Source organism: Ostrea edulis, chromosome 8, assembly GCF_947568905.1.
Source record: "Ostrea edulis chromosome 8, xbOstEdul1.1, whole genome shotgun sequence".
In the NCBI taxonomy this organism is placed as follows: domain Eukaryota; kingdom Metazoa; phylum Mollusca; class Bivalvia; order Ostreida; family Ostreidae; genus Ostrea; species Ostrea edulis.
Window position 1 is genome coordinate 9,752,129 of NC_079171.1, and position 12,390 is coordinate 9,764,518.

Consider the following 12,390-nt stretch of genomic DNA (forward strand, 5'->3'; position numbering starts at 1 on the left):
TCCACCACTCCTATAACTAAATCATTGTACATTATCCAACATCACTCCAATCACTAAATCCTTGTACATTATCCAGCACCACTCCTATCACTAAATCCTTGTACATTATCCACCACTCCTATCACTAAATCCTTGTACATTATCCAGCATCACTCCAATCACTAAATCCTTGTACATTATCCAGCACCACTCCTATCACTAAATCCTTGTACATTATCCACCACTCCTATCACTAAATCCTTGTACATTATCCATCACTTCTATCACTAAATCCTTGTACATTATCCAGCATCACTCAAATCACTAAATCCTTGTACATTATCCATCACTCCAATCACTAAATCCTTGTACATTATCCAGCATCACTCCAATCACTAAATCCTTGTACATTATCCAGCACCACTCCTATCACTAAATACTTGTACATTATCCACCACTCCTATCACTAAATACTTGTACATTATCCAGCACCACTCCTATCACTAAATCCTTGTACATTATCCACCACTCCTATCACTAAATCCTTGTACATTATCCACCACTCCTATCACTAAATCCTTGTACATTATCCAGCATCACTCCAATCACTAAATCCTTGTACATTATCCAGCACCACTCTTATCACTAAATCCTTGTACATTATCCACCACTCCTATCACTAAATACTTGTACATTATCCAGCACCACTCCTATCACTAAATACTTGTACATTATCCACCACTCCTATCACTAAATCCTTGTACATTATCCTCCACTCCTTTTACTAAATACTTGTACATTATCCATCACTCCTATAACTAAATCATTGTACATTATCCAGCACCACTCCTATCACTAAATACTTGTACATTATCCACCACTCCTATCACTAAATCCTTTTACATTATCCATCACTCCTATCACTAAATACTTGTACATTATCCACCACTCCTATCACTAGATCCTTGTACATTATCCAGCACCACTCCTATCACTAAATACTTGTACATTATCCAGCACCACTCCTATCAATAAATCATTGTACATTATCCAGCACCACTCCTATCAATAAATCATTGTACATTATCCTCCACTCCTTTTACTAAATACTTGTACATTATCCAGCACCACTCCTATAACTAAATCATTGTACATTATCCAGCACCACTCCTATCACTAAATCATTGTACATTATCCAGCACCACTCCTATCACTAAATCCTTGTACATTATCCAGCACCACTCCTATCACTAAATCCTTGTACATTATCCACCACTCCTATCAATAAATCATTGTACATTATCCATCACTCCTGTCACTAAATACTTGTACATTATCCACCACTCCAATCACTAAATACTTGTACATTATCCACCACTCCTATCACTAAATCCTTGTACATTATCCTCCACTCCTATCACTAAATCATTGTACATTATCCATCACTCCTACTAAATCCTTGTACATTATCCATCCTCCTATCACTAAATCATTGTACATTATCCAGCATCACTCCAATCACTAAATCCTTGTACATTATCCTCCACTCCTATCACTAAATCCTTGTACATTATCCAGCACCACTCCAATCACTAAATCCTTGTACATTATCCAGCACCACTCCAATCACTAAATCCTTGTACATTATCCACCACTCCTATGACTAAATCGTTGTACATTATCCACCACTCCAATCACTAAATCATTGTACATTATCCACCACTCCTATCACTAAATCCTTGTACATTATCCTCCACTCCTATCACTAAATCATTGTACATTATCCATCACTCCTACTAAATCCTTGTACATTATCCATCACTCCTATCACTAAATCCTTGTACATTATCCAGCATCACTCCAATCACTAAATCCTTGTACATTATCCTCCACTCCTATCACTAAATACTTGTACATTATCCACCACTCCTATCACTAAATCCTTGTACATTATCCTCCACTCCTATCACTAAATCATTGTACATTATCCAGCACCACTCCAATCACTAAATCCTTGTACATTATCCACCACTCCTATCACTAAATCCTTGTACATTATCCACCACTCCAATCACTAAATCATTGTACATTATCCACCACTCCTATCACTAAATCCTTGTACATTATCCAGCATCACTCCAATCACTAAATCCTTGTACATTATCCATCACTCCTATCACTAAATACTTGTACATTATCCACCACTCCTATCACTAAATCCTTGTACATTATCCACCACTCCAATCACTAAATCATTGTACATTATCCAGCATCACTCCAATCACTAAATCCTTGTACATTATCTACCACTCTTTTTACTAAATACTTGTACATTATCCAGCACCACTCCTATCACTAAATCCTGGAAATTATCTTTTATCATACTGACAGGGATATTATTTTTTTTTTACCAAGAACTTTTTTATTATAATAATTATATACATGTACTGAAAGAAAAATTACCAAGAAGAATGAAAAGAAATAATTGATTAATTGCATGTACTAGTATAGAATGTCCATTGTCTGTACGTACATATAGGGAGATCGAGGGGGTAAGTGTCTAGTATAGAATGTCCATTGTGTGTATGTACATATGTATAGGGAGATCGAGGGGGTAAGTGTCTGCAGAGTTCGAAATTAACCATAGACTGAAAACCCGAGTCTATGTCAAATGACACCGGTCTATGCCAATTGTAATTGAGATAGACCAAATTGTCTATGCCGATTTTCCAGATTTAAAGCAATAAAGTTATCCCAAAGGACCCTACATCTTCAGTCGACGTCTGATAAATGTTATGGGGAAAGGAGGATATTGTTATGAAAATGGTTAGAAAATATGCTTTCGAAGTTCATTCTATTCTTCTTAAGTAAATGAAAATGTTTTTTTATATTTCTTTTCAAGGTTGCAGTCTATGCCAATTCAATGAGGTCTATGTAATCTTGTTTTGGCATAGACCCATGGTCTCTACCAAGTTTAAAACCAATTTCGAACACTGAGTCTGCATGAATTCATGATGTGTCGTCTCTTTCAAACGAGGAGCAATTTCTGTGTCCAGGTTTTACGACTGAAAATAATCACACATCTCTCCCAGTGTGTGCACATGCACAACATGAGTATGCATAAAATCTTACATCTCATGTTTTACCTCCTCAACGACGTGTGTTGGTTTCAGGAAGTCAGACAGCCTAAACAACAATCAACAATAGCTGGAGTTTAAGTAGACAGTTTGTTTATTATATTTACAAGACCCTCAGGGACTAAATGGCCCTGTATCTGAAACAAACATCACTCTCCTGTTTCATAACAGACTGTTTGAATATCATGATGTTTTTGTTTGTACAATTTTGTTATTTTACCTCCATTTGAGAACCTTTCAATTACCGATGTCATGTGAAGATAAGTACCAAAAATTCTGACTTAAAATTGAAGGCCACTTGCGGTCTGATGATACATTCCATTAATATTAACACAGTGCGTGTCACTGCTTGATTGAGCATGTGAATTTCACTCACTGATTGGCCGTACGGTTTCAATTAAATACATACTATATCATTGTTTCCATGTGATTGGTCATTGAGAACAAAAAATAAAAATCGTATCATTGAAATCTTAGAGAATCCTTGCCCATAATTTGTCGGATGACAGAAACTTACAGGATATTTCATCCCCCACCTGCTAACTATTTGAATTCAGATTTCTATCCGCCATCGATCTTTTTATCTCGCCCGTAAGTCTTATTTCCCTGCACTTGAACAATTCAAGGGAGTTTTTAGAGGATTAGAGCAAGTTAATTATACAACAGTAGAGATCTGAACACATGACTTGCTGATTTAGTCCGGCAGTTTCAGCGATGTATACCAACAACAATATTCAACATAATACTATCACTCCACATTCAGTGTTACTTAAATTCTGCTAAAGACATTCAGTCTTCTTAATACCCATGCACTCCCTATAACAGAGATGACAGTGCGATTGAAATTGACATGTTCACTGCAAATCGGCATTCGATCATTAAATAATTTGCTGCAGATGTATAAACACATTAACAATGTTCATGTGCTGCAAACTATCACAAATGTTAATGAGAGAGAGCAAATGTATAATGCTTTAAATCCGGACAGGCGCATGTACCTGTTTATATAGATAAGGACATTTAAGGCTTCTTAATGTTTAGACAACTCTGTGTATATATGCCCTATCACATGTTGTTGACAGCCATAAAGAAACATCAACCCGGTGTTCTAAATGAGGAGTTTATGATAGTTTTATGTGTCCATGCATTCAACAGGCAATCATTTCCCACACTCCGTAATACACAAATTTAATTCTGTAGGCTTGGGTACATGTATATTACTTGTACAGGAATTAGCCATTAAATCATAAAACTTATATCTATAAATAAACATTATGTACAAGGGAGAGCATTTCTCACATGACTCATTTGATGACTCTTAAAGAGCAGTAATTTTAGTTATCAATCTACTAGTTCTGAATACTGCGACGTTCACAGGACACTGACTGTTGATATATTATCTCTATCAATATCATATTTATATAGACTAGATCTTGATTTCATAATGACAGCTGCGTACATCTCCAGCAGCAGAGTTTGATTTGATGATTATGACTCAGATGTCAATCGAACTACTTCATATAATGGATGCACAGGTTTGAATAGGTCCTCCGTACCCCTTACTTATCATAAGAGGCCACTAAATGAGAAGGTCCTTCGGATGAGACCACAAATTCCAAGGCCCCATGTCACAGCAGGTGTGGCACAATAAAGATCCCTCCCTGCTTAATGGCCATAAGCTCCAAGCAACAAAGGCACACATTTTACAGCTTTTCATTGGCAATGGTGATGTCTCCAAATGAGTCAATGATTCAAGAGTGGGACAATTTAAACAATATACTGAGTGACTCAAAGTGAGTGAACCAACCAACATTATTGTTTAAGTTTGAAAGGAAGGGATGGCAAATACTAAAGAAGCCGAGCCTGATCCAGCCCAGAATATTTCGCTCATATTGAGACGGATGTCACCAGCTGTAGGTGGAGTATCACAAATTTAGACCAGGCCGATGTTTAGAGTTCAGGGCCGTAGTAGTGAGGATTCTTTAACGTGGCAACAACACCATACCTCCGTTGTTAAGGTCATATCCAAAAGACCCACGATTCTCCCTTTTCAATGTCGAGTGTTTGGTGAACGAGCAATATCCCAACTTATGTTTCTTAGGTTGGACAGTCAGCCTCAAAATAGATATGTCAGCAATTCAAAATAAACTGATTTTTAAAACAAGAGGCTCATGAGCCACATTCCTCACCTGAGTCACCTTGGCCCACATGTAAAGATTCTCCATATATATTTTCAAGTAAAACTTTGATCCCTAGTGTGTCATCAACCTGATTTTAACCAATTTGAATCTGCACTATATCAGAAAGCTTTCTTGTAAATTTGAACTTTCCTGGCCCAGTGGTTCTTGAGAAGAAGATTTTAAAAGATTTTTCCCTATATGTATGTAAAATTTTGATCCCATATTGTGGCCCCATCCTAGCACCCCCCCCTACCCCCCCCCCCCCCCCCCCCCCCCAGGAGCTATGATTTTAACAACCATGAATCTGCACTAGCTATGTCAGGAAGCTTTCATGTGAATTTCTACTTTCCTAGCCCAGTAATGAGTGGTTCTTAAGAAGAAGATTTTTAAAGATTTTCCTTATATATATTTGTATGTAAAATTTTGATCCCCTATTATGGCTCCATCCTACCCCCGGGGGTCATGGTTTTAACAAACATGAATCTGCACTATGTCAGGAAGCTTTCATATAAACAGCTCTTCTGACCCAGTGGTTCTTAAGAAGATTCATAAACGACCCAACCCTATAGTATTTTTGTAATTATCTCCCTTTTGAAGGGGGCATGACCCTTCAGTTGAACAAACTTGAAAGCCCTTCACCCAAGGATGCTTTTGGTCACGTTTGGTTAAAATTGGTCCAGTGGTTCTGGAGAAGAAGTTGAAACTGTGAAAAGTTTACAGACGGACAATGGGTGATCAGAAAAGCTCACTTGAGCTTTCAGCTCGGGTGAGCTAAAAATTACAAGAAATTCCTTTCATGTCTAAATACTAAACTATCATGTGAGCACACTTGTGACCACTTAAGTCCCCCCCCCCTTTTGTCTCGCATCAGTTCATTGCTGGGTGGATAACACGAGAGAATATGTTACCTATAAACCCTTTATATTTAACACATCGAATTGGTTATCAAATGAATTCAAGTACTGGACAATATCACTGTACAATTATCATCTGATAGAAATATTTATGTCATATTGATAACGCGGTATTTATAGCTAGAGAACTAATCTATACTGAGCTAGAAACATATCTATTCTCGAGAGAGATGTTAAACAATATTCAATATGTCACATTGATAAAGCAGTATTTATAAATATCTAGTTTGCATATTTATGATGCAATGAAAACACCGTGAATTTCCAGTAATGATTTTGTTAAAGAATTTTATCTTTCAGTTGTGTGTTTCCTAATTCTCCACCTCAATTTCAGATTTATTTTGTTAAATGATTAAAACATCAACAACAACAAAAATATTTTCAACTTCTGATTCCTGTACATCGACTCGACACAAACATCATCAGAAAATAGCACACTGTCTGAGCGAGACAGAATTTTTACCCATAATGCAACTGTTGATTCCCACAGTTACAGCTCACTTATTTAACTCTGAATGAATTGTCACACTGTCTTTAACATATAAACAGCACTATATAACTCGTGTTTAACTGTCCAGACCATTACAAATCATTGTATCAAAAATTGGGACAATATTTACGACCTGACTGTGTGCTGCCCCCTGGGTGTCGACAAACACACATGTTCACTCAAGTCGTTTAGCAGTAACGTGACCATATCGGCAACATCAGCTTCAACAAAATTTTACATTGTGGCTTATATTGCTCAAAACGACTCAACTGACAGAGCGAGTTTTTTCTGCATGATGTAGTGAATTATGACTTGTAGGTTTAGCATTATATGGCCTTTAGATAGATCATACATGCAAAATTGTATAAGTTTATGATTGGTTGATTATTAAATTGACAAGCAGATATGATAAATGCTTACAACTTTTTTTTATTGATAATCAGATACGAACACATTAATAACCTGTTTTAGATGTTTCCATGAAAATATTATTTATATACAAGATTGCTTATAATTTGATGAAAAAATTGAATTACAATTTTGGCTCATTTCAAATTATATGAATAATCACTTTATTATCAAATTGCTTTATGAGAAGCATATATACCATAAACTGTCCTAATTTGTAGACAATGATACCTAATATAATTGTATAAAAGGAATAAAAATTACTTTGTTCACCAGGGGCGGATCCAGGAGTTGCAGAACTTACAGGTGGTACCACTTTTTGAGGCAGGGGGTCTGCAGATCCGCCTTTAGGCCCCCTGGTGGAGGCCCATGGGTTGAAACCCCGGAAGTTCCTGGACTTTACAGATTTTATAGTGCTTAATTGAAATATGTCTCCTATATAGTCATTCAATGTACTATCTTCTATAATTTTTAAAAGGTGAAATTGATAAATGACACAAATATTAAGTTATCCCAACAAAGTAATTCAAGAAATCAAAAGATTTTGTCATTTATTTCTCCGGGAGTGAAAGAAATTATTGCTTCTTATATCATTTAATACATTTTTCTAAACAAGATACCATGATTTACCTTAAATTTGAAAATTTTAGGGGGTGGGTGGGGGGGGGGGGGGGGGGGGGGTGGCAGCCACTGTTCCCTAATCATGCTAATGATTTAATTTTTCAAACTGCATGCAATAAAATTTGACGAATAATTTTAAAGACATATGTCCATTGATGTATAATTAATTGCCATAGCAACAGAATGTCATCTAGAGAGAGACAAACTCACCCTTTCCAGTGACATCACATATCATATGGTGTACACCAATTTAAAGTGAAACCAATACTTAAACATTCTATAAGTAGAATGTTAATAATTAAAAGAACCAATCAAATTATGTTTTACAATGAATTACAAAAATATATGAATATATAGGAACAGCTTTTTTTCATCAGTGTGCACTTGCAGTTGCAAGCATTAATCTTAGAGGGGTACTTAAACTGGTCATTCTCAATGGAGGAAAACACGCTTGTGTGGACCAGGCCTGTTTTACAAAAGTACTGAGGATTAAGTCCGAAAATGTTACATAGTTCTAAAAACTCATCAACGTAATTAATTTTGCGAGATTATATACTCATATAAATTTACATAAACTCAATTCTTATTTTAACTTTAAAATTACTATTCAATCAATGAATAAAATAAAATAAATTGTTGCAGAGCAAGATTATGGTCTTTGAGTCTCAGTCAGAAGTTCTTTACTAAAATGTGACCCGGCCTGGTCAAGCAATGTACTCTAGTATAAGTGAACAAGCACAGATCTTACTGCCATCACTGTGTCAATCACATAAATAAAATTCCACTAGTGATAGCCAAGAGAAGAGAAAGTATTACCCACTTCTCCCTAGACAGTGTGGTCACAAGTTATAGTACTTTTCTGCATAAGGGGGAGTGGGTCCTAAATAGCTATCTTCATTCATAAAAACAGCATCTTTACAAAACCAAAAGCCTTAAACAAATGCACTTGATTCAGGCATTTCAAAATATTCCATATTCATAACATCATCAGATTACACACTATATACTGTTACAGATCTATACTAGCTAGATATTGTAATCTCTGATCCGGGGTGGTGGTGGTGGTGTTGGGGGGAGGGGGGGGGTGTCTAATTTACCTGTATCGCATGTGACTTGTCTGGCAATCTGCCCCCACCCCCATGGGGAGGACTCTCCCCAAATAATTCTTTTTTCGTACCAAAAACAAACTTTATAGAAATTCACTTTGATAAAATGTGCATATATTCAATAAAGTTCCAGTAATAAAGGTGACATCTTGATGATTAACAAGTTAATTAAGTTACGTAATAACAAATTCATCATTGATCTGGCGACAGTCTTCCACACTGGAGTACCTGGGTTAATGTGGATAGATATAGGTAGACAAGTAAATAATTAATACAAGTGATAAGTCAACCCAGGGGCGGATCCAGAAAATTTGCATACAAGGAGGTGTGCTTTTATCACCCAAATTAGTATAGGAGGGGGAGGGGTCAATCAAAGAGACAAAAATTGACCATTCTCGTTTAAACTGTTTAGACAAGGAAAGGGGAGCAGTGTACCCCCTCCTAAATCTGTCACTGCAACAAGTTTTCACAGAACTGATTAAAAATCAAAATGAGATTTGAGTACAATTGTACCCTGCACAAATCAGAGAAAGATATCTCACTAGGGTTTATAATCATGTTAGATTACATTTAAAGAAAGTGATGGCATATCTATATTTTAGTCAGACATGTCCGGGGTTTTCTTTTTTTTTTTTTTTTTTTTACCTTAGTGTTGTACAAGATATAGCTACAGAAATCTCTACATGTTGTACAGTATTTACTTATGTTTTCAATTTTTTTTTTTCAAATTAGGTAAGTTAATAATTAGGACATACTAAGATACACGTACATGTACATCCAGTAGGTTTCACCCACATGACGGGTTTAGTCTACAACGCGGAGTCCAGATTTATATTTATCATATTGTTATCATATGGTTTCTATATACATGTATATACAGGCGCCTAATATGCGTACATGTAGATATTCAATGCGTCTCAATCTGTCTACACAGTGTAGGATTTTTAATTTAAATATCCATTAAGCAATTATGAATGACATTTAACAGATTAATCTCTCTTCACTCTTCAATATTATGTAACTTTTATTTACAAATTTTTGAACAATCGCCATTTCCTTGTTTGAAAAATCCACACCTTGACCTATTTATTTTCACCCTCACCTGTGGGATTACAGCTAGTTTTACCTTTGAAAATCCCGTGGTCCGTTGTAGAATCTGAAGAATATTGCCAGAAATTAACTGTCCGTGCACATAATTAAGCAGATAAAGCGAAACCAGTAATCCTAAAACCACTTTCAGCTCCATGACTTCGCATTTGAAAATGTTTACCTTTACTAAGGGACGCTAACTCCTGGTCGCTTCCGGGCAGGTGAGAACCGCGAATGTTGACGTAATTAATCACCATGTACACCGGTCTAAAAGGTGACATGATAGTGGGGGAAATATGCCACAAGTTGCATATTTTGATGGCGCGAAATTACACTAAATGTCAGTACCAATCAATGGTAATATATACAGGCCTGCTTTTAAGAGGATAGTTTGTTCAATTTTACTTGTAAGAATTAAAATTCATGTAAATCTTTTATCTAATAACAATTTTATGCATTTATTTGCATTTTTTCCAAGTTTAAAACAAACATAATCTACAGATTACGTCCCCTGAATTTTGGCGTCCTTGACTTTAGGTGAACACGCAAACATTTCAAAGACATTAAATATCATTCATCTTTTTATAATATATTATTAGAAAGGTAAAAACAATGCTTTGTAATGTGAAAAAATAAAATCACCAAAAGTAATATAGACCTAACACCAGGCCCGTAGGCAGGATTTTTCAAGGGGGGATTACACACAGATGCTTGTGGACAGGACTTCCGGTACCCCCCTTCTTGTATTTTTAAATGTTCAATTCCTTGGGTATTTCGGACGTATTTTTGATAAAATATGTAACTTCAGAGTTTATATATTTCAATGGAATACACAAATCTCGCATAGAAACCGTTTTTTAAAATGTCATATCACCGATCATAATATATGACATTTTAAAAAACGGTTTCTATGCGAGATTTGCCGACTTTAATAGTGCTTAGTAGTTTTCAAGCGGGGGTTCGTACGAGGTGCCACTACGGCAGGGGGTCTGGGGTATTTGGTGCAAAATCCTGCAATCTAGCAATTTCCTGGCACTTAATTTGAATTTTGGAATCATGCCTTTTTTACTATGAATTTTCATGATTTTCATGACTTTAATAGTCACAATTCAAACAAAATGCCGACTTTAATAGTGCTTAGTAGTTTTCAAGCGGGGGTTCGTACGTACCCCACGAACCCTCCCTCCCTCCCCCCCCCCCCCCCCCCCCGGCTACGGGTGTGAACACTACAGGTCCCTCTCCTATTCTCTTTAGAGAAGTCGAGAGGCATAGCCTTCATCGATGACTTCTCTAAAGAGAATAGTCCCTCTCCGTAACTTATGTTAATTGGGAAATGCTAGGATGGGTAATTAATTAATACAATGCTGTACTCATTAATTAATATGTTGTGTGCGTTACAATATTCCTAAAAATACACTGGATTATCATACAAATTACTTACCCACATTCAATTACAATTTTCAAATGGTCATATAAAAAAAGCTTGCAGAAAATAGAGATTATTCAGAGTACTTATGAAAATGACCGGCGCGCGCAGGTGCTTCAGTTCATCCTCTCTCTCTCTCTCTCTCTCTCTCTCTCTCTCTCTCTCTCTCTCTCGGCACTTGAAGTGTGGCTAACTTGTATAGATCTGATGTACATATACACTCTACAACCCCATCTAGAATTAAATTATATTTATACAGAACCAAAAAATTATCAAAAATATGTTATTTCCCCACCGATCACCCTCAACAGTCGTTCTGAATAGTCAGTTTCTACCTTCTGTAAGTTTGTATTATGATCACCTTTGAGATACTAATATATGTACATGTACATTAATATCTCACAAGTGATCTTCTCAAAAGCTTACAGAAGGTAGAAACTGATTCTTCGGATCTAGAACGAGATGTGAGAATGGTTTATGGGGAAATAACATATTTTGGATACATTTTTGGTTCTGTATAAAAATAATTTCATTCTAGAAGGGGGGTATGTACATAAGGTCCTGAGCCAAGGCACCTTTGGATCGGCAGAAGAATCACATATTGTATCTCGGAGAATCTATGATCAGTACAGAATTAAGAGGGTATTCTACATCGCCATTAATGGCTGACTTTTTTCTAAAACATAAATGAAAATATAAGTATCAGTAATATCTGTCTATTCATTTCTAGCTGAGTAGCTCAGTAGGTTAGCACGTTGACTGCTGAACTGTAGATCGCGGGTTCAAATCTTGCAGGGATTTTAAACTTTTTACAGATTGTTTTCTACTAGAACTACATGTTTTGACTAAATAAAGTAAATTTGAAAGTTTTCAATTTCAACATATTGTTGTACATACCCTCAACATTTCACCCAGATTAAATTTCTCTGGTGTAGCATTCCTCCTTCAGATCCATATTAAATTTCTCTGGTGTGGCATTCCTCCTTAAGATCTACATTAAATTTCTCTGGTGTAGCATTCCTCCTTAAGGTCTATATTAA

At 36.1% G+C, this 12,390-nt stretch overlaps 1 protein-coding gene across 2 annotated transcripts in view; it reads right to left on the minus strand.

The window, feature by feature from the left end:
• The window catches only part of LOC125661046 (uncharacterized), a 40,710-nt gene extending 30,597 nt beyond the window's left edge, over positions 1-10,113 (minus strand). For both annotated transcript variants that reach the window (XM_048892916.2, XM_048892915.2), the window contains exon 1: positions 9,962-10,113. In XM_048892916.2, the coding sequence (XP_048748873.2) occupies positions 9,962-10,081 (120 nt within the window). In that variant the 5' untranslated portion in view covers positions 10,082-10,113. The remainder of the gene's footprint in view (positions 1-9,961) is intronic.
• Positions 10,114-12,390: the final 2,277 nt, after the last annotated feature.